A 24223-nucleotide genomic window follows, 5' to 3' on the forward strand; every position below is an offset into this window, starting at 1 on the left:
ATGATCACTCCCACTTTACAGATGAAAAAGCTGCAGCACAGGTCAGTTAAATAACTTGCCCAAGAGGGAGTTGTACCTATATTTTAGCACAGTCTGATTCCAGAACTCATGCTCTTATTTATCTCCCTATACTGCCTCTCACACCCAGTAAGTGCTTAGGAAATGTTAGCTGATGTTGGCGTTTTCACTGTTATTGTGGCGTGGCTATTACTTATCTGGTTATCTTATCTGGTTATTATTTATCTGGTCATCTTGCTATTGCCTGATAACTAAGGAGATTAAAAATGTTTAAGACATAGTATTTAACGTATAAATGGAGACATTTTGAGAGGCTAAGGTGCATGGATCACTTGAGCCCATGAGTTTGAGACCAGCCTGGGCAACCTGGTGAAACCCCGTGTCTACAAAAAGTAGCTCTTTCTTTTTTTTTTTTTAAATTAGCTCTTTCACTCAGGCCTGTGGTGACAACAGGATGGGCAAGTATCATGGACTTCATGCTGCTAGGAAGCCCTATAGTCACTGACGAGACCAGAAGTGGCATGATAAACAGTACAAGAAAGCCCATTTGGGCACAGCCCTGAAGGCCAGCCCTTTTGAGGGTTGCATGAGAGGTGCTTCTCATGCAAAAGGAATTGTGCTGGAAAAAGTAGAGGTTGAAGCCAAACAGCCAAATTCTGCCATCAGGAAGTGTGCCAGCATCCAGCTGATCAAGAATAGCGAGAAAATCACAGCCTTTGTACCCAATGGTGGTTGCTTGAACTTTATTGAGAAAAACGGTAAAGTTCTTGTTGCTGGATTTGGTTAAAAAGGTCATGCTGGGCTGGGCACAGTGGCTCACGCTTGTAATCCCAGCACTTTGGGAGGCCAAGGCAGGTGGATCATGAGGTCAGGAGTTCAAGACCAGCCTGGCCAACATGGTGAAACCCCATCTCTACTAAAAATTTTTAAAAATTAGCTAGGCATGGTGGCAGGCGTCTGTAATCCCAGCTACTCAGAAGGCTGAGGCAGAAGAATCGCTTGAACCTGGGAGGCAGAGGTTGCGTTGAGCTGAGATCATGCCACTACACTTCAGCCTGGGCAATGAGAGCGAGACTCCATCTCAAAAAAAAAAAAAAAAAAAAAAAAAAAGGTGATATTCCTGGAGTCTGCTTTAAGGTTGCCAAAGTACCCAATGTCTCTCTTTTGGCCCTATACAGAGGCACAAAGGAAAGACCAAGATCATAAACTTGAATGGTGAAAACACTGTAGTGATGGGCTAGGTGTGGTGGCTCACGTCTGTAATTCCAACACTTTGGGAGGCCAAGGCAGGTGGATTGCTTGAGGCCAGGAGTTCAAGACCAGCCTGGGCAACATGGTGAAACCCCGTCTCTACTGAAAATAAAAAAGTTTGCTGGGTGTGGTACTGTGCGCTTATAATCCCAGCTACTCAGGAGGCCAAGGCACAAGCATCGCTTGAATCTGGGAGGTAGAGGTTGCAGTGAGTCGAGATCGCACCACTGCACTCCAGCCTGGATGACAGAGTGAGACTTAGTCTCAAAAATAAAGGGAAAAAAACCGTAGCGGTAAATTTTTGTATGCAAAAAACAACAAAAAATTAGCCACCATGGTGGCACACACCTGTTGTCTCAGCTACTTAAAGGGCTAAAGCAGGAGGATTGCTTGAGCCTGGGGATCAAGGCTACAGTGAGCCATGTTCACCCCACTGCACTCCAGCCTGGGTGACAAAATGAGACCCTGTCTCAAAAGAAAGAAAGAAAGAAAATAATAATTATATGTGTATACACACACACACAGACACACACATATATGGAGAGAAAAGTCAGAAATATGTGGATATTTAAATAAATATACAGAAGTAAATTAATTCAAAATTCAAAATATGTTAAATAAATGTCAAATAACTGGCAAAGATAATTCATTTAATTTCCTGAGAAAGCAAGTCTTGATTTGGTTAATGGTAGAATTTGATAGGTATTCACATAGTTGATACCATTTATTGAACATATATTAAATGCAAAGCTCTGAGCAAGCACTTTACATACATTAATTTTTCCCTGGCTAATAACTGGTCTCCCTGCTTGCACCTTTGACTGCTGCTCCCCTGCTCTGCCTGCTGAACAGCCTACTCACAACACTCCCTGTGCCTAGCTGACTCCTTGACTCCTACAGCACCAAATGAGTCTTCCAAACACTGCAGATCATATCACTCCTCCACTCAAAACCTTCAAAACCCTCCTATTTCCCTCAGAGTAAAAGCCAAAGTCTTTTTTTCTTTTTTTCTTTTTTGAGACAGGGTCTTGCAGTGGCACCATGATGGTTCACTGAAGCCTCAACCTCCCAGGTTTAAGTGATCCTCCCATCTCAGCCTCCCAAATAGCTGGGATTACAGGTGTGCACCATCACACCTGGCTAATTTTTCTATTTTTTGTGGAGATAGGTGTTCACTATGTTGCCCAGGCTGGTCTCAAACTCCTGGGTTCAAGAGATCTGCTCACCTCAGCCTCCCAAAGTGCTAGGATTATAGGAGTGAGTCACTGCCTGGCCCCAAGCCAAAGCCTTTACAATGACATATTGGCCCTCTATGTGCACTGCATTCCCCTTTGACCTCTTTGACTTTGTCTCTGTTACTCTGCTCTAGCCATGCTGGCCTCCTTACTCTTCCTCATATACATCAAACACGCTCCCACCTGAAGGCCTTTGTTGCACTTGCTTTTCCCTCTATCTGGATACTTTTCCTCTGGGTAGACCATGACTCACTCAACTCACTCTCACTACCTTTGGGTCTTTGTTCAAATGTCATCTCAGCAAAGCCTTCTCTAACCACCCTGTTTAAAACTGCAACCCTCCTACCACTCCCTGTCCCCACTTCTCTGCTTTATTTTTCTTCATACTATTTATCACCTTTTAATATGCAATACAATTTACTTAATCATTTTATTAACTGTACTCTCATGCTATAATGTAAGTTCCTTGAGAACAGGAATTATTTTTTGTGTATTTTATTCACTGCTATCTTCTCAGTGTCTATTATAGGAAAATGCTTGATATACACCAAGAGCTCAGTAATTATTTGCTGAATAACCTCCATTTAATAGCCTAATCAAACCAGTGAGGTAGGTCCTGATACCTCCGTTTGCATACAGGCAAGGAGAAAGAGGCACAGAGAAGATCACACTGGGATCTCCAGCCCAGATCTTCCCTCTAGGGTTTCCATCTGCCTACTGGGCATCTCCATTTGTAAGCCCCACAGCCACTTCAAACCAAAAAGGTAAAAACTTAATTTATCTATTTGTCCATACATACTTCTTTTTTTTCTTATTTTTTTAAATTATACTTTAAGTTCTAGGGTACATGTGCACAACGTGCAGGTTTGTTACATATGTATACGTGTGCCATGTTGGTGTGCTGCACCCATTAACTCATCATTTACATTAGGTATATCTCCTAATGCTATCCCTCCCCCTTCCCCCCACCCCACAACAGGCCCCAGTGTGTGATGTTCCCCACCCTGTGTCCAAGTCTTCTCATTGTTCAATTCCCACCGATGAGTGAGAACATGCAGTGTTTGGTTTTCTGTACTTGCGATAGTTTGCTCAGAATGATGGTTTCCAGCTTCATCCATGTCCCTACAAAGGACATGAACTCATCCTTTTTTATGGCTGCATAGTATTCCATGGTTTATATGTGCCACATTTTCTTAATCCAGTCTATCATTGATGGACATTTGGGTTGGTTCCAAGTCTTGGCTATTGTGAATAGTGCCACAATAAACATACTTGTGCATGTGTCTTTATAGCAGCATGATTTATAATCCCTTGGGTATATACACAGTAATGGGATGTCTGGGTCAAATGGTATTTCTAGTTCTAGATCCTTGAGGAATTGCCACACTGTCTTCCACAATGGTTGAACTGGTTTACAGTCCCACCAACAGTGTAAAAGTGTTCCTATTTCTCCACATCCTCTCCAGCACCTGTTGTTTCCTGACTTTTTAATGATCGCCTTTCTAACTGGCATGAAATGGTATCTCATTGTGGTTTTCATTTGCATTTCTCTGATGACCAGTGATGATGAGCATTTTTTCATGTGTCTATTGGCTGCATAAATGTCTTCTTTTGAGAAGTGTCTGTTCATATCCTTCATCCACTTTTTGATGGGGTTGTTTGATTTCTTTCTTGTAAATTTGTTTCTTTGTAGATTCTGGATATTAGCCCTTTGTCAGATGGGTAGATTGCAAAAATGTTCTCCCATTCTGTAGGAGGCCTGTTCACTCCGTTGGTAGTTTCTTTTACTGTGCAGAAGCTCTTTAGTTTAATTATATCCCATTTCTCAATTTTGGCTTTTGTTGCCGTTGATTTTGGTGTTTTAGACATGAAGTCCTTGCCCATGCCTATGTCCTGAATGGTATTGCCTAGGTTTTCTTCAAGGGTTTTTATGGTTTTAGGTCTGACATTTAAGTCTTTAATCCATCTTGAATTAATTTTTGTATAAGGTGTAAGGAAGGAATCCAGTTTCAGCTTTCTACATATGTCTAGCCAGTTTTCCCAGCACCGTTTATTAAATAGGGAATCCTTTACCCATTTCTTATTTTTGTCAGGTTTGTCAAAGATCAGATGGTTGTAGATGTGTGGTATTATTTCTGAGAGCTCTGTTCTGTTCCATTGGTCTATATCTCTGTTTTGGTACCAGTGCCGTGCTGTTTTGGTTACTGTAGCCTTGTAGTGTAGTTTGAAGTCAGGTAGCATGATGCCTCCAGCTTTGTTCTTTTGGTTTAGGATTGTCTTGGCAATGTGGGTTTTTTTTTGGTTCTATACTTTGAAGTAGTTTTTTCCAATTCTGTGAAGAAAGTCATTGGTAGCTTGATGGGGATGGCATTGAATCTATAAATTACCTTGGGCAGTATGGCCATTTTCATGATATTGATTCTTCCTTTCCAGGAGCATGGAATGTTCTTCCATTTGTTTGTGTCTTCTTTTATTTCGTTTAGCAGTGGTTTGTAATTCTCCTTCAAGAGGTCCTTCACATCCCTTGTAAGTTGGATTCCTAGGTATTTTATTCTCTTTGAAGCAATCGTGAATGAGAGTTCAGTCATGATTTGGCTCTCTGTTTGTCTGTTATTGGTGTATAGGAATGCTTGTGATTTTTGCACATTAATTTTGTATCCTGAGACTTTGCTGAAGTTGCTTATCAGCTTAAGGAGATTTTGGGCTGCGATGATGGGGTTTTCTAAATATACAATCATGTCATCTGCCAACAGGGACAATTTGACATCCTTTTTTCCTAATTGAATACCCTTTATTTCTTTCTCCTGCCTAATTGCCCTGGCCAGAACTTCCAACACTATGTTGAATAGGAATGGTGAGAGAGGGCATCCCTGTCTTGTGCTAGTTTTCAAAGGGAATGCTTCCAGTTTTTACTCATTCGGTATGATATTGGCTGTGGGTTTATCATAAATAGCTCTTATTATTTTGAGATACGTCCCATCAATACCTAATTTATTGAGAGTTTTTACCATGAAGGGCAGTTGAATTTTGTCAAAGGCCTTTTCTGCATCTATTGAGATAATCATGTGGTTTTTATCTTTGGTTCTGTTTATATGATGGATTACATTTATTGATTTGCGTATGTTGAACCAGCCTTGCATGCCAGGGATGAAGCCCACTTGATCATGGTGGATAAGCTTTTTGATGTGCTGCTGGATTCGGTTTGCCAGTATTTTATTGAGGATTTTTGCATCGATATTCATCAGGGATATTGGTCTAAAATTCTCTTTTTTTGTTATGTCTCTGCCAGGCTTTGGTATCAGGATGATGCTGGCCTCATAAAATGAGTGAGGAAGGATTCCCTCTTTTTCTGTTGGTTGGAATAGTTTCAGAAGGAATGGTACCAGCTCCTCCTTGTACCTCTGGTAGAATTCGGCTGTGAATCCGTCTGGTCCTGGACTTTTTTGGTTGGTAGGCTCTTAATTATTGCCTCAATTTCAGAGTCTATTATTGGTCTATTCAGGGATTCAACTTCTTCCTGGTTTAGTCTTGGGAGGGTGTATGTGTCCAGGAATTTATCCATTTCTTCTAAATTTTCTAGTTTATTTGCATAGAGGTGTTTATAGTATTCTCTGATGGTAGTTTGTATCTCTGTGTCCACGCATACTTCTATAGTTCTTCCACTTGAGTTTCAGATCTCAGTGCATGGCTTTGCCATCTCAGTGTGTTTACCCAACTGTCAGAGCCAAAGGCGTGGCATAATCCTCAGTTGTCACTGCTCTCTCACTCCCTACATCCAATCAATCACTAAGCCCTGTCTATCTTACCTCCTCAACATGAAAGCCATGCACTTCTCTCTATCCCACAGAAACTACCCTAGCATAAGTAAGTCACTATCTTCTTGGATTTAACTGCAGTATCCTGCCTTGTCACTCTACTTCCATTTTTGCCATCTCCATCCACTTTCCACACTGAAGCCAGATCATAACTTAACCTATTAGAAAATATTTAAGTGGCCTACAATGCCAAGCACAAATCTAATCATATCATCACATCCTTACCTTCTAAAAAGCCTACAGTGAACTCTCATGTTTCCTATAAAAAAGTTCTGACTTAACGTGACATTTTAAAGGTCCTTTATAATATATCCTCTGCTTAACCTCCAGTCTCATATATCTGTCTCTGTCTCTCAACAGAGTCTTGCTCTTATCTCCCAGGAGTGCTGGAGTGTAGCGGTGCGATCAAGGCTCATTGCAGCCTCTACCTCCCAGACTCAAGCAATCCTCTCACTTCATCTTCCCCAAGTAGCTGGGACTACAAGCGTGCATTACCATGCCTGGCTAATCTTTGTATTTTTTTTGTAAAGACAGGGTTTCACCACGTTGCTCAAGCTGGTCTTGAACTCCTGACTTCAAGTTATCTACCCCCATCAGCCTCCCAAAGTGCTGGGATTATAGGCGAGAGCAGATGTGCCCAGCCCTCGTCTCTTGTAACTTCCCCTCTCACACCCTAGATTACATTTAACTCGGATCCTAAAATACTGCATGCTCTCTCACCTCCTGGTATTTGCCTAAAATAGTTTTCCCCTTTGTGAGTCAGTTTCCTAGGGCTGTCATAAAAAATTACCATAGCCAGGAATGGTGGTGCAGGCCTGTAGTTTCAGCTACTTAGGAGGCTGAGGCAGGAGGATCCCTTCAGCCCCAAGGGCTCTGGGCAATAGTGCACTATGCCAATCAGGTTTCTACACTAAGTTCAGCATCAATACGGTGACCTCCGGGGAGCAGGGGACCACCAGAAGTGGTGAACCCCCCTAGGTCAGAAACAGAGCTGGTTAAAACTCCTGTGCTGTTCAGCAGCAGAACTATGCCTGTGAATAGCCACTGCACTCCAGCCTGGGCAACATAGCAAGACCGCTGTCTCTAAAACAAATTAATTAATAAAATTACCACAAACTCTGTGGCTTAAAACAATAAAAATTATTCTCTCCCAGTTCTGGAGGCCAGACAGTGTCAGTAAGGCCACACCCCTTCCTTCTGCAGGCGAGAATCCTTCCCTGGAAATTCCAGCCTCTAGTGATTCCTGGCATTCCTTGGCCTGTGGCAGCATAATTCCTATCTGTGCCTTTATTTTCACAATGCCTTCTTTGATCTGTGTCTCAAATCTCCCTCTCCTTTTTCTTATAAGGTCACCAGTCATTAGATTTAGGACCCACCCTAAATCCAGGATGATCTCATCTCAAGATCTTTAATTTAATTACATCTGCAAAGATACTTTCCAAAGAAGGTCCCATAGCAGGTAACAGGCCTTGGACATCTTTTTGGGAAACACAATTCAACGCACTCTACCTATCTATGCTTAGCTGACTCCTGCTTATCCTTTCTGTCCCTGTGAGTAGTCACTCCCTCTGAAAGGCCTTCTCTGACCCCCAATTCTGGGTCAGGCTTGCTCCTACATGCTCTTCTTTCCCTATCATACAGCACATTGCACTGTTGAAGTTACAGGTTTAGCAGGCAGCTTTGTCCATTAGATTGTGAGCTCTGGAAGGGCAGGGACCATGTCAGGCTTATTCATTTTTTCCCGCACCTAACACACAGCACAGAACAAACTAGGTACTTAATACTTGTTGAATTTAATTGACTTTCCCAAGATTATACAGCTATTAAATATCTGATTTAGCAGTTCAGTAAGAGAATGTTGTGAGAAAAAGACTTAGAAAACAGTCTACATTTGTTTGGCTACAACATGATATTTGTGTAGGGAAACAGGAAGAGATAAGGTGGAAAATATGTACTGGATCCAGATTATAGAAAATCTCTTCTAAGGTTTCCTCCAAGCGTTGGAGAGCCATTAAAAGTGCTGGGAGAGGGGAGCAGTGAGGAAGAAGGATTTTGATAGAGGAGTGGCGGAGTTTGACCTGGAAATAGTATATAGAAAATCTGGTAGAAAGACAGACTGATGGCCAAGAGACAAATGAAGAGGTAAGAAAAATAGCTCTGGAAAGTAGAGGAAGCAAAGGGGGCTGGGCACAGTGGCTCACGCCTGTAATCCTAACACTGTGGGAGGCTGAGGGAGGCAGATTGCTCTGAGACCAGCCTAACCAACATGGTGAAACCCCATCTCTACTAAAAATACAAAAAGTAGCCAGGCATGGTGGCACGCACCTGTAATCCCAGCTACTTGGGAGGCTGAGGCACAAGAATTGCTTGAACTCAGGAGGCGGAGGTTGCAGTGAGCCGAGATCAGGCCACTGTACTCCAGCCTGGGGGACAGAGCAAGACTCTGTCTCAAAAAAGAAAGAAAAGAAAATGTACTTACTGAATGGCAAGACCTCCCACTAGCCCCCTTCTCCTTCCATGTTCCCAATGTGTTGGAAGCTAGACTTATACCACCCACGTAAAATTGTAGAAGATTAGTCTTCAGGGAAATTGACTAGCCCATGAGAAAAAACCCACACTCCCAGTTAAAAAGTCCCTTGATGAAACAAGGCTCCAACCAATTACCTGACAGTAGAGCTCCCACCAATAAGATTTAACACACCAAAAAGCTTCCAATTGGACTTAACGAGTGCTTACTCTCATTCTAAAATATGAATAGACATCCAAGAAATCAAGGGACATTTAAGAGCTGGACATAGTAGCACATGCCTGTAGTCCTAGCTACTCGAAAGTATGAGGCAGAAGGACCACTTGAACCCTGGAGTTCAAGTCCAGCCTGGGCAACATAATGACACCCCTATCTCTTTTTAAAAAAAGATATTTAAGGAAGATTATTATTAGATTATTAATCTTAGATTAATAGTAAAGCAATATTAAAACAAGAAGGAAAGAACGAACAAAAAAAAGAAAGAACAAACTAAAGAAGTAGAGATAATGCATGATACATGATACAGAAGAATTATTGTAATATCCTCCAAGATATGAGGGTTAATTTGCATTCATGAAATTTGAATAGGAAACTATATAAAGAACATTCAAAAGAAAGAAAAAGGTTGAAGTTCTTAGAAATTAAAAATAGAATAGCAGAAGTGAAAAATTTCAATTAAGAAAATCTCTCAGAACATTGGAAAAAGAGAAAACAGCATTAGAAAAAATGAGAAAATCAGTCCAACATTCCAAATAGTAAGCATTCTAAAAGGTGAACAAGAAAACAAATGAAGGCAGGAAATTATCAAAGAAATAGTCCCAGAAGATTTCCCAGAATTCACATACGTGAGTTTGTAGGTTTAAAGTATCCATTGAATGTCCAGCACAATGACTGATAAAAGACCCATACCCACACATGGCACATTACTATAACATTTCAGAACATCAGGGATAAGATGCTAAAAGTTTCCAATAAGGAAAAAAATTGACTTTTCTGCATGCGAAAAGGAAACATAAGACTTCTCAAGTACAGCACTGAAAGCCAGAAAATAATGTTAACAGTGCCTCAGAAAAAATGATTTCCAACCTACCCAGCCAAACTGCAAAGTATAAAAGAAAAGACACTTTCCAGTTACCAAGCCTCAAAAAATGTACTTATGCATTCTTCCTTAGGAAGCTATTGAAGGATATACCCCACCAAGATGAGGGAGTATACATAATAAGTAGGAAAACAGGCAGCTCACACCTATAATCCCAGGACTTTGGGAGACCAAGGCAGAAGGATCACTTGAGCCCAGGAGTTCAAGATCAGCCTGGGCAACATAGGGAGATCCTATCTCTACAAAAAAAAAATTTTTTTTTAATTAGTCAGATGTGGCATGTGCCTGTAGTCCCAGCTACTCAGGAGGCTGAAGCAGGAGGATCGCTTGAGCCCAGAAGGTTGCTACACTCCAGCCTGGGTGACAGAGCAAGACCTTGTCTCAAAAAAAAAAAAAAAAAGGAAAACATAAGATCCAGGAAACAGAATATCCAAAAAGGAGACAGACAAAGGGACTTCCTCCCTAGGATGGTGGTGAAAAATAACTCTGGGTCAATAACTATGCACTGAAACCATTCCAGGTGGATAGATCTCTTCAAGAAAACAAAAAGTGAAATATATAGAAGTCCTGTGTGTTTGATCATGGATCTTGCAAGGAACTAGAGAAATAACAACACTTTACATATGTTGAGTTGTTACTATGCTCCTGATACCACTCTAAAGTCTTTATGTGTATTATTTCATTTAACACTATGAAGTGGATACTATCATTACCCCCATTCCCAGATAAGGGAATTGAGGCATCTTAAAAATTGAATAATATGCCCAGGATTACACAGTTAGAATGGTGTCAGTGAATTCACTGGACTGTCAGGAAGGTGTGAAACCTCAGCAGGGGAAAAGCCTACTACTACAAGCCAGGACATCACTGGAGGTGGGTGAGGGAAATGAGTAAAGACTGGGCTTGCCCAGGACATCTGGGCCCCTACACAGACTGATCTTTTATTATGAATATAGGTTTATAGAATATACATTTTCTTTTACTATTCTTCTTTCCTTTTTTTTTTTTTTTTTTTTAAGACAGAGTTTTGTTTTGCTCTCATCACCCAGGCTGGAGTGCAATGGCATGATCTCAGCTCACTGCAACCTCTGCCTCCAGTATGCAAGCAATTCTCTGGCCCCAGCCTCCCAAATACCTGGCATTACGGGCACGCACCAACACTACCACGCCTGGCTAATGTTTGTATTTTTAGTAAAGACAGGGTTTCGCCATATTGGCCAGGCTGGTCTTGAATTCCTGACCTCAAGTGATCCTCCCACCTTGGCCTCCCAAAGTGCTGGGATTACAAGCATGAGCCACCACGCCTGGCCCTATTTTCTTTTATTATACTTTGTAATATAGTATGGCAAAGAGTATCTTTCCTGTATTTTTAGATATGCCCAGGAATTCTGGGAAACAGAGATATGCAAATCTAGCAAAATTATATCATTATTAAAAGCAAATACAGGCTAGGCATGGTGGCTCACTCTTGTAATCCTAAAGCTTTGGGAGCCCACAGCAGGAAGATCACTTGAGCCCAGAAGTTCAAGACCAGCCTGGGCAATGTAGGGAAATTCTCTACAAAAAATTTAAAGATTAGCCAGGCAGGGTGGCTTGCACCTGTGGTCCCAGCTACTCAGGAGGCGGAGGCAGAAGGTGAGTAGTGAGTGCTGTAGTGAGCCTTGCACCCCTGTACTCCAGCCTGGGAGACCGTGAGACCCTGTCTCTAAAATAATAATAATAATAAATAGCAGGCTGGGCACGGTGGCTCACGCCTGTAATCTCAGCACTTTGGGAGGCCGAGGTGGATGGATCACCTGAGGTTGGGAGTTCGAGACCAGCCTGACCAACATGGAGAAGCCCCGTCTCTACTAGAAATACAAAATTAGCCAGGCATGGTGGTGCATGCCTTTAATCCCAGCTATTCGGGAAGCTGAGGCAGGAGAATCACTTGAACCCAGGAGGTGGAGGTTGCAGTGAGCCAAGATCGTGCCACTGCACTCCAGCGTAGGCAACAAGGGCAAAACTCTGTCTCAAATAATAATAATAATAATAACAGCAAATACAAACACAAGCCACTAGTTTTTGTATGTAATATACATGAAACAATTAGTTATAAAATATAATGTGACATAAATTGTTAAGCAAAGATTAGAATTTCAAGGAAGAAAGGAAACTATAGACTAGAGCAAAAGTTCTCAAACTTGCACTGTGTCAGAATCAGCTGGAGTGATTGTCAAAACACATTGCTAGGCTACAGGATTTCTAAGTTAATAGGTGTGTAGTCAGGGCCAAGAATTTGTATTTCCCACAATTTGTATTTTCCCAGTGGTGCTGAAGACCACACTCAGAGCCATAGAGTATATAGAGAATACTCTGAGGGAAAGAAAAACTGAGCCTTGAAGGACCGGGTGGGAATTAAGTTACATTAAGAAAAACTAGCCTTATGCTATTTTCAGAGGCAAGTGATGACATTGTGGATGGTTGAGTTCAAGGCTAGGGAAGAAAGTATCTGATCATAAGTCAGACTCTAATCAGAACACCATAGGCACATTTCCTACCAACCACTGCTTCAGCCCCAACATTTAGAATGAGTCCTTTCCCTCTTCCTGAGAGGAAAGGAAAGGTTGCCTGTCACCATCCCAGAGAGTAGTGAAGCCTCCCATTGCTGTAACAGGAAGAAATCTACCTACATATTTATGAGAAGCAAGGTCCTACACCTTTTCCTCTGAGACAGCATAAAGTGATGCTCTTCTACTAAGAACACTGAGATGTGAGAGGTTCCACTATCAAAGCAGTGAGAAGCAAGTTCTTCCACCTCAGCAGCAGTAAGCAGATCAGATCCCTGCCATAGCTGCAGAGAGAAGTTCACTGTTCTGGCAGCAAGGAGGAAGCTGATCACTAACCACCACAGTCACTGATATTTGAGGCATGCATGTTTGTAAGTCAGATGTTTATACCATGGATCAGAGTCCTTTATCATATACAGCCTGCCAGCTGTACTAATTCTCAAAGAATGTGTAACCTAAAATGCCCAGTAACACATCTAAGTCTGTTCTTACACATACACTCCAAAAAAAAAAGATAAGAAAGAAAAGCAATCAATAGTTATTTACTCCAGATCATAAGCTTACTGGTAGTATTTTCTTTTCTTTTTTATACTTTTCTATGTTTTCCAATTTTCTGCAATGAGAATTTCTTTTAACTTAAAATTTGCATTTTTAAACCTAACACAAAGTAATAATCATTAATGTTTGTATTCAAGTTGGTACTACTTAAGGGTTTGTCAAGGATCATAATTCATAAGTATTTTTCTAAACAAAACAGGGAGGTCAGAGCTGGACATGATAGCAGGTACCTATAGTCCAGCTACTCAGGAGGCTTAGGAGGGAGGAGAATTTGAGCCCAGGAGTTCCAGTCCAGCCTGGCAAAATAACAAGACCTCATCTCTCTCTGAAAAAAACAAAAACAAAAACTCTGGGAAGGCTTGGGTAAAAAAGGGAGACCAAAAGCCAAGGAATACAGATAGAAATAGTCAAATGGCCTGTGGAAGGTATCAGTAGATATTCTATAAATATCACAGAAATAGACACTCAAATATTATTGAATGAATATGCAAATTAGATTTAAAGTAAGTTTCTTCAGCATATGTAACTAGCAACTTGACTTTTTAAAATGTTTATCCTATATCTCTTTGTATCCATTTCTGAACTACTTTTTTTTTTAAAGCTATTTCCAAAGAAAATTCCAGCATACTGGCCCAGGAATGTTGTGGAGTCCCTACACTATGGGCTATGGAAAAAGGACACTTAAGCCAGACATATGCACACCTCCAAGCTCAAGCATGGCTGCCTTTGCTAATGCTGCCCGGATTGCAATAATGAAAGAAAAGGATTTATTTAAATTTCTTGAAGAGCTCAAGAGTAAGAGCCATTTGTTCTCTCTCTACTGTTGTAAAGGATGTATTTTTATATGACTGGTCAGAAAGAAGTACTAGAGCCCAAATGCCTTATGAACAGAACCACAGCCTATTCTGAGTGACCACTCTGTGTCACATAGATGTCATTTGAAAGCAAATGTAGATGTAACCTGAATCCTCAGATGCCTTATGAAGTCTAGAGTCTGTGAATGGGTTGGGAGTGGAAGCATGAGAGTGAAGAATGAGGGCCATGGCCACTGAGAAGAATAGACAAAGCAAAACAGGCACCACATGCTGGTCTTTCATGTGAATTTCTTACATTGTTTGTGATACCATTTTTGTTTTTATCTTTTTAGGATGCAATTCCCATTCAGATAGCCCATATTCAAAAATACCCATCTTTCCATTGTTCCCTAATGTGGATGGGGTGGTGATGGGAAAGCCATTCAAAGACATGCAGAAATTAGAGATGCTAAGAAGAAAGGAGCCTTTGAATTTCTTTGAGGATTATTTTTTCCATAAAAGAGACTGGAAAACACAGGTGAGATTTAGATTATGTCACATTAGTTAAATACTTGGATTTTTAAGCACTAACTTAAAAGAACTAATAACATGCTTTTTACAACAAATAGTTTTAGTCATTATTTTCAAACCAGATGCCATAGCCATGTGCCCAAATTTAAGACCAGGTGTTAACATTTCATTTAATTTCAACAAATAAACTTACTAAAAAATACAGGTTTGGGGTTGGGGATGGGGAATATAGGAATAATAACAATAAAAGTTTCTCCAATCCTATCTCTGAATGCTCCCCCAACCACTCAGGGACCAGCACTGCACTCTGGACACCCTCCATCCACTCTAGATTGTGGTTGGGCAAACACCATGAGATGAGAAGACCAGGCCCACAACCCAAAAGAGCAGTGCTGTGACGGAGGGGCCATCCTGCCCTCAACTAGATCCCCATTTATGGTCCCAGCTGCACCTTCTGGCCTTGCTTCAAGTTCTGTTGACTCTAGTCTTTTTGCACCCCCTCCCAAGATATACTTTTGTCATCATAAGTTTTAAGGTCTCTAGCAACTATGCCCAAGTTTCTGGATAATCCTCAGGAGACTCTGGCCTTACCCCAGATAAGGCCTCTAGGCCTGAGAAACAGAATGGAAATTTAACTGGAGGCCAGCCTACCCTGTGGAGCTCTGGGTTCCAGAGGCCCATGTGTTGTTCACATCACTATACAATTCCTAGAAGGCCCCTCCACACATAGAGTTTAAGAGGCCCAGCAGGGTATCACTGTCACAAATGACCTCAAGTTCAGACTTTGTCTTTCTCCAAATGAAGTAACACCCACAGGAAAATATCACTGAGAAGATGGAAATAAGAGGACATTTATCCTCCTTTAAACTTATGTCCCAACATTCAACTACTCCTCCACCCCACGTGCTTGTCTGTTTATTGTCAATCTCTCCAACTAGAATATAACATTCATGTACACAAGGGTTGTATTTCTTTCACTGAGGTATCCCTATCATCTAAAATAGAATTTGGCCCATAGGTAACTCAATATTTTTTAGAAGGAAGAATACTGTAATACAAATACTTTATTTCCTGAGAGCATACTATATGCTAGATTGTCTCTAACATAATCTCAGCAGAAATAATGTCAATAGCTTCCTAAATGGTCCCCTTGCTACTACTATTGTCCCCTTCAATCAATTGTCAACCCAGCAGCCAAAGTGGTTCTGTTAAAATCAGATTGAACCCTCCAATGGCTTTTCATATCACACAGAATGAAAACCAAAATTTTTATAACTTACAATGTCCCACACAATCAAAACCTGAGCCTTCCAATAATTGTAGCACTAGTAACTGTTTAAATTTCAATTAATTAAAATTAAATAAAATTACAAATTCAGTTCCTCAGTCACACCAGTCACATTGCAAATGCTCAATAGCCATATGTGGCTAATGGCTACTATACTGGATGACACAGAAATATAGAAAATTTCCATTATTGAGGAAAATGTTATTGGCCATCACTGATCTAGGCTCTCATTGCCTATCCAACAATCTCATCTTCCACTGCTCACCGTCCAGTGCATTCCACTCCATCCTCAAGGCCTCTTTACTCTTCCTCTTGCAGACCAGACATGCTCTTGCCTCATGGTCTATGGCTTTGCTATTTCTTCTGCTCTAATGTTGTTCCTCAGAGAGCTGCATCATAGCTCTCCCATCACCTCTTTCAGGTATTGTCTCAAATATCACTTCAGGAGGCCTAACAACCCCATTAAAATCACAATCCCCACATTGTCATTGTACTAAATGCCACTGAATTGTTCACTTCACTTGGTTCATTTTATGTTACATGAATTTTCACTTAAAAAAAATTTTTTTTGAATCAGAGTCTTGCTCTGTTGCCCAGGCTGGAATACAGTGGCGTGATCTTGGCTCACTACAACCTCTGCCTCCCAGGTTCAAGCAATTCTTCTGCCTCAGCCTCCAGAATTGCTGGGACCACAGGCATGCACCACCACACCCGGCTAATTTTTGTATTCTTAGTAGAGACAGGGTATCACCATGTTGGTCAGGCTGGTCTCAAACTCCTGACCTTAGGTGATCAGGCTCCCAAAGTGCTGGAATTATAGACATCAGCCACCATGCCTGACCAATAAATTATTTTTTTAAATAAGTATTTAAATAGCTGGGTGCAATGGTACATACGTCTAATCCCAGCTGATCAGAAGACTGAGGCAGGAGGATCACTTGAGCCCAGGAGTTCAAGACTGTAATGTGCGATGATCACGCCTGTGAATGCACTGTACTCTAGCCTGGGCAACATAGTGAGGCTCCATCTCTAAAAATAAATTTTTTTAATTAAAAATAAATTTAAAATAAAAATGTTTGAACAATAAATATATATGTATTCAAATAAAATCACAACCCCCAATACCTTATCCCCTTTCCTGATTTTTTTCATAACACTTGTTACCATCTAATGTATTACATATTTACTAGTATATTATATCTAATACACTACATATTTATATTTATTATACTACATGCATACATATGTATATTTACATCTCTATCTACTGTATATGTACTATATTTACAACTATATTACATTTAATGCTATTTCTATTAAACTATATGTTTATAATTATATACATATATAGTATATCTAATATACTATGTAGAATATTACATCTAATCTAATATAATTATGTATTTATAAATGTTCATTAGAGGCTGGGCGCAGTGGCTCACGCCTGTAATCCCAGCACTTTGGGAGGCCGAAGCGGGTGGATCACCTGAGGTCGAGAGTTCAAGACCAGCCTGACCAACATGGAGAAACTCCACCTCTACTAAAAATACAAAATTAGCCAGGTGTGGTGGCACATGCCTGTAAGCCCAGCTACTCAGGAGGCTGAAGCAGGAGAATCACTTGAACCCGGGAGGCGGAGCTTGTGGTGAGCCAAGATTGCACCATTGCACTCCAGCCTGGGCAATAAGAGCAAAACTCCATCTCAAAATAAAATAAAATAAATGTTCATTAGAACCAAGAAATAGGCTAGGCACAGGTTCCTCATGCCTGTAATCCCAGCACTTTGGGAGGCTGAGGCGGCTGGATTACTTGAGCTCAGGAGTTTGAGACCAACCTGAGCAACATGGTGAAACCCCGTCTCTACAAAAAAGAAAAGAAAGAAAGAAATGGTACTTTCAAGTTTCTGAAAGTAACTGAGTTCCATGAACACTACCTGACCCCACACACAGACTCCCTATGACCACATTAAAATATTGGATAGGGCTGGGTATGGTAGCTCATGCCTGTAATCCCAACACTTTAGGAGGCCAAGGAAGGTGGATTGCTTAAGCCGAGGAGTTCGAGACCAGCCTGGGCAACATGGTAAAATTCTGTTTCTACAAAAAAAAAAAAAATATATATATATATATATATATGAATACTGGATGAAATAAAATGATAAACACTGAAAAATGTATTCAAAAGAAGGAAAACCCATGTTTCAGAAAGCGAGAGAGAGAGTGCCTAAAGCCAGAATAACAAGTTCATAAAATGAACTTGGCGGAGGGGTGGTAGGTAGATCCTATACATCTAGGCCCTGATGGGTTGGGATTGGGGTTTCAATGCCCATTCAGGGTCAGGAGATGTGGATCCCTGGAAGTAAGCAACTGGAATTGAAACCAGAATCTGGAAGGATTGCCCTCTCAGTAAAAGAAGGGGTAAGAAACTCAGTCCATAGTGAAGCTTGGCCTGCTCAAAGCTCTGAATAGAGAAGAAAGTATTCTGTGAAGAATTTAAAACAAGATTGTAGGATGCATGGATTCAGAATCTGAATTTATAGTTTCCACATTGGATGAAATCGCCAAACAGTAAAATTACCCTTAAAACTGGTTTTAGATTGGTATTACCTTGGGAGGTCTGCCAGACACAAACATAAACACATCCATATCCTAGGTTTGCACAGCTTATATAAAAAATATTTTCAAATCTATTTTAAAGAGGTTCACAAAAATTACAAGCCATCAAGGAAATAATCTACTCTCAAAAAAAGTCAGTAGGTAAACAAGAGGAGTATCATAATAATTTGATATAGCACAATGATCTTTAAAAGACTGTAAAAAATGTTTTAAACTATTAAAGAGAAATGTTTAGTAATGACTGAGTATTTTTAGGAATGACTGAGAATTTTTCTAAGTTGATAAAAGATATGAATTCTTAAATTGAAGAAAACATCCTGGAGCAACATATATAAAAGAAAATCCAACTTGAAACATTGCAGTTGAAAATGAAGACAAAGAAAACACTTCAAAAGCAACCAGAGGCCAGGCACAGTGGCTCACGTCTATAATCCCAGCACTTTGGGAGGCCAAGGCAGGTGGATTGCTTGAGGTCAGGAGTTCAAGACCAGCCTGGCCAACATGATGAAACCTGTCTGTACTAAATACAAAAATTAGTTGGTTGTGATGGCACATGCCTGTAATCCCAGCTACTTGGGAGGCTGAGGCAAGATAATCTCTTGAACCCAGAAGGCAGAGGTTGCAGTGAGCCGAGATTGCACCACTGCACTCCAGCCTGGGCCACCAAGCAAGATTCTGTCTTGAAAGAAAGAAGAAAGAAAGAAAAAGAGAGAGAGAGAAAGGAGGGAAGGGGAGGGGAGGGGAGGGGAGGGAACCAGAGAGAAAAAAGAAATAACTTACAAAGGAACAAAAACTAGACTAACAGGAGACTTCATGCATGCAAAAATACAGGCCAAAAGACAATCAAATAATATCCATAGATTGAGGACAGCAAATTATTTCCAGCTAAACTATCATTCAAGAGAGAGAGTAAATAAAAATACTTTCAAGGCCGGGCATGGTGGCTCACACCTTTAATCCCAGCACTTTGGGAGGCCAAGGCAGGCGGATCACCTGAGTTCAGGAGTTCAAGACCAGCCTGGCCAACATGGTGAAACCCTGTCTCTACTAAAGATACAAAATGTAGCCAGGCATGGTGGTGTGAGTCTGTAATCCCAGCTACTAGGGAGGCTGAGGCAGGAGAATTGCTTGAACCCGGGAGGCTAAGGTTGCAGTGAGCCGAGATCCCACCACTGCACTCCAGCAAAACTCTGTCTCAAAAAAAAAAAAAAAAAAGTTTGACATTATAAGGGTGGTGTTCTTTCTTGCTTGTCTATAACTTTAATGTGGTTTTTCAAATTTTCCCCAAGGGTTTTTTTTTTGTTGTTGTTGTTGTTGTTGTTGTTGTTGAGACAGGGTCTCAACTTTGTCACCCAGGCTGGAGTGCAGTGATGTGATCTCAGCTCACTGCAGCCTCTGTCTCCCAGGCTTAAGCAATCCTCCCACTTCAGCCTCTCTAGTAGCTGGGACTACAGACACATGCCACCACGCCTATCTAGTTTTTGTATTTTTAGTAGAGATGGGGTTTTGCCATGTTGGCTGGTCTTGAACTCCTGGGCTCAAGCAATCCACCCACCTCGGCCTCCCAAAGTGCTGGAATCACAGGCATGAGCCACTTTCATGACTCTGTCTCAAAAAAAAAAAAAAAAAAAAGTCTCAATCATTAAAACAGTGTGATATTGATGGGCAGGGCCCGGTGGCTCATACCAGTAATCCCAGCACTTTGGGAGGCCATGGCGGGTGGATCACGAGGTCAAGAGATCGAGACCATCCTGATCAACATGGTGGAACCCCATCTCTACTAAAAATACAAAAAATTAGCCGGGTGTGGTGGCGGGCACCTGTAGTCTCAGGTACTCGGGAGGCTGAGGCAGGAGAATCACTTGAACCCGGGAGGCGGAGGTTGCAATGAGCTGAGATTGCGCCACTGCACTCCAGCCTGGGGGACAGAGTGAGACTCCGTCTCCAAAAAAAAAAAAAAAAAAAAAGTGTGCTATTAAGAAATTAACAGAGACGGGCGGATCACGGGGTCAGGAGATCGAGACCATCCTGGCTAACATGGTGAAACGCCGTCTCTACTAAAACATACAAAAAACTAGCCGGGCGAGGTGGCAGGCGCCTGTAGTCCCAGCTACGCGGGAGGCTGAGCTAGGAGAATGGCGTGAACCTGGGAGGCGGAGCTTGCAGTGAGCTGAGATCCGGCCACTGCACTCTAGCCTGGGTGACAAAGCAAGACTCCGTCTCAAAAAAAAAAAAAAAAAAGAAATTAACAGACAGACCCAAGGAAGAAAATAGAAAGTCCAAAAATAAATAGAGCTATGTGGAGAATTTTAACTTAAGGAAAACATGACATTTCAACACAACAGGAAAATGATAGATTATTCAACAAATAGTGCACTGAGTAGGCATCTGAGGAAAAAAATGAGATTTACACTTTATGTACAAATTGCAAATGGATGAAATGTAAAAGAAATAAATGGAGGGTCAGAGAGAAAGAAAAAGAAAAGAAACCTTAAACATACTGAAATAAACTCTGGGAAGGCATCCCTAACTGTGATACAAAAGCCAAATGCATTTTTTAATAAAAAGATATTATTAATTCCACTGCTTCAAGATCAAAAATCTCCATATGGCCAAAAAAAATCACAGTTGCCAGTCATAACACAAAAAGCTAACTTGAAAGAACTTCAAATTCATTAGAAAAAAACTAACCTATATAAAAATGGGCAAAGGGTATGAACAGACAGTTCTGAGAAACATGAAAAAATATTCAACTTCATTCCTCATAAAAGATCCAAGTTGAAATTCTCCTCAGGTATTTATCTTTTCATATTAGATTGACCAAGATGAAAAAACATGGTATACTCATAAGTTACAGGTAGGTTTGTAAATTGGTTCACCCTGTACAGAGGAAATTTGGCAATAATTACCAAAAGGACAGACCTCACACCTTTTGACCTAACATTTCCAGTCCTAGGGCACCATCTAGGATATACAGATATTTTTGCACATATGGCAAATGCCACTCGTGAGGAACCCAGAAAAAGTCTAAACAAACAAACAAATGGTTTGGCAATAATCTTATAAATTATATACAAATCCTTCCATAATAAAATATACTTATTTATTATGTCTTTTTGTTGTATAATTCAAACTAAAATGTATTACTAACCTTCTTTTTTAAATATGCATAAAGGCAGCAAATATAAAGTCTATGGACCCTGCCTCAGGTTATTCAAATAACATCACCATTGATCAAATACTCAAGAAAAAGCAGACTTGTACAGTGGCTGATGAAACTGCTATTAAACAACACGTGAGTATTCCCTGTGGAGTGCCTTCCCAGAAATCACTGACAAAAATATTGTCCACTTCAATACTACACCATAAAACCAAGGTAATTTTTATCTGCTCTATGTCTTTAAAATGAGACAAGATTGTTTCTCATGTTTACCCATTGTGATAACACCATTTCTTTCTCTATAATCAAATAGATTCAAATGTTAAGTGTTATTATTCATCCTGCTATTCACCTATGCAGCTATACTCACTATTATTTCTGGGACATTCATTTATGTTATTCCAGAAATATCAAACTAATTAAGGTAGTTGACCAACAGTCACAGTGAGTAGTGTACTCAGAGATTCATAGTGAAAGAATCTTACATCCTGAGGCCTCTAGCCCTGGGGTACCAGCTGCACCCGGGCTAAGAAGCTTGAGAAGATCAATAGTTTGGTATCAATACACTGGAAATCTTGGCATTAGGTAAAGAACAGCTAGGGCAAGCATTCTTTGGGCTATCTCAATCTATCCTCCTTGGTTCAGCTGCCACCTATGTACTGATTGCTATTAAAGTTGTCACTAACCTAACTTCATTCCTCTCTGTCTTATCTCACTGACCACTTGATGAATATTTCTACCTCTACCTAGGGTCTCATAACAAACTCAACATGTCCAAAACAAAACTCATCATCTTCTGCATCCAACTGGCTCTTCCCTGGGAATTCTGTATCGCAGGTGTTTTGTGTGTGTGTGTGTGTGTTTTCAAATAAGGTCAACTTTTATTTTAGATCCATGGGGTACATGTGCAGGTTTGTTGCAAGAGTATATTGCATATGTCTCAGTTGATAGCAACTACTCAGTCACTGAAGCTAGAAGGCCGGGAGCTATCCTTAACTTGGGTTTTTTCCTCATTCTTCACATCTGCTAATCCCCAAGTCTGGCCTATTGTCATTCTCTTAAAGATTTTTCAGGGCCAGGCATGGTGGCTCACACCTGTAATCCCAGCACTTTGGGAGGCCAAGACAGGCGAATCACCTGAGGTCAGGAGTTTGAGACCAGCCTGGCCAACATGGTGAAACCCTATCTCTACTAAAAATACAAAAATTAACCAGGCGTGGTGGTGGGGTGCCTGTAATCCCAGCTACTCGGGAGGCTGAGGCAGGAGAATCCCTTGAACCCAGGAGGCAGAGGTTGTGATGAGCCAAGATCGCACTACTGCACTCCAGCTTAGGCGACAGGGCAAGACTCCGTCTCAAAAAAAAAAAAAAAAAAAAAAAAACATTTTTCAAATCTGTCCCCTTCACTCCATCCCCATTACCACTGCCTTAGATGAGGCAGTCGCCAACCTGGTATCCTCCAACCATTCTCTACACAGCTGCTAATAATCCAACATGAAGAGCCAACCATGGCACTGTCTTGCTTAAAAGTAAACACATCCCTCTCAATTATGGCAATTTCAACTCTATTTTCTGATTAAGGGATTTGTTTCACTTTCATTAGAAACAGTGGCTCACTACAGCAAGATTTTCACTGAGGAACAGTGTCTTGCTAGCCTCACAGAGATTACTGACTTACAAGATTAAGTGTAAGGGCCTGCCTGTCCTTTATCATTATTTATTCCTCTGACTTTAAACTTGACACTCCAGCAATACCAAGTGCCTGAACCCTCCTACCACACCTCCAGGATATTTACTGCCTTGGGGTCTCTGTTTATGCTGTCCCTTCTCCCTGGAACACCTTCCCCTCACCACTCACTCCCTCAATTTGATCACATCCTTGAGGACCTACTCAGCTCAGCATCATCTCCCAGTCAGTTCTCCCTATCCTAGGCTGAATTGAGTGACTGAATTGGCACTCCTGTTATATCCATAGCCTATCTCCATCCCATACTTCAGCCTATTTTAGTCCACTGTATTTTTCATATCCTTATAAAATTTCTTATTACCTCATTATTCCCAAGCAGTACATTTTGATTTTCCATCAACTCCTAGCTCACATTTCCTCACGAGGCACCACCCAATGTATAGACTCTGACTTTCAAGTAGCCTAGGAACATAACTCTTGGGGTATCTATCATTGTGGTCCACAAATCAAAGCTACTTTAAGGTAACTACAATAAACTTCTGGTCTCTCACTACAGGTGAAGAGAGCTACTGATACCTATAATTTTGGAATTGCCCTTGAACACCGGAAAGAAATGCTAAACCTCTGGCAGAAGATCCGAGGGGATTTGATTGGGATAGACTCTAGAAATGAGTCCTTTTATGACACCTTTTCTACTTATACATGGTCCTGGAATGTTTGCCAAGAACTACTTTCTCCTAAGGACTTAAGGTTATATGATGCCTATGTGAATAGAAATTCCTCCCATAACTCCAGATCCTTTTCCTCATCAGATACCAGTGAATGTGACACAGACTCAGGAAGAAAAAGAAAACGGAAAGGTTTAAAGGGATTTCAGTAATGAAATTTCTACATTTTCTAAACAGCTCATCACAAACTACTTTTTCATAGTTATCAAAATTATGGTTTCTTGCTTTTGTCTAAGTACATTCTTAGAAGCTGGAAATTTTGACATCTTTTGGATTCTGACCAGTAAAAACGTTTAAGTCATAAAATGGTTTCCCTTTCATTAAATTTTTTGTTTGTTTGTTTATGTTTTGAGATGGAGTCTTCCTCTG

The 24223-nt window shown here is 40.8% G+C and overlaps 1 protein-coding gene and 1 pseudogene across 1 annotated transcript in view; both read left to right on the forward strand.

Moving 5' to 3' along the window:
• The window catches only part of EFCAB3 (EF-hand calcium binding domain 3), a 137155-nt gene extending 112995 nt beyond the window's left edge, over nucleotides 1-24160 (forward strand). The window contains exons 31-34 of the mRNA XM_065531815.1: nucleotides 13654-13847; nucleotides 14200-14384; nucleotides 21456-21575; nucleotides 23683-24160. Coding sequence (XP_065387887.1) covers nucleotides 13654-13847; nucleotides 14200-14384; nucleotides 21456-21575; nucleotides 23683-24006 — 823 coding nt within the window. The 3' untranslated portion in view covers nucleotides 24007-24160. The remainder of the gene's footprint in view (nucleotides 1-13653; nucleotides 13848-14199; nucleotides 14385-21455; nucleotides 21576-23682) is intronic.
• LOC102144496 (small ribosomal subunit protein uS12-like) lies at nucleotides 245-1282 on the forward strand (annotated as a pseudogene).
• Nucleotides 24161-24223: the final 63 nt, after the last annotated feature.

Source organism: Macaca fascicularis, chromosome 16 (genome assembly GCF_037993035.2).
Source record: "Macaca fascicularis isolate 582-1 chromosome 16, T2T-MFA8v1.1".
Classification (NCBI taxonomy): Eukaryota; Metazoa; Chordata; class Mammalia; order Primates; family Cercopithecidae; genus Macaca; species Macaca fascicularis.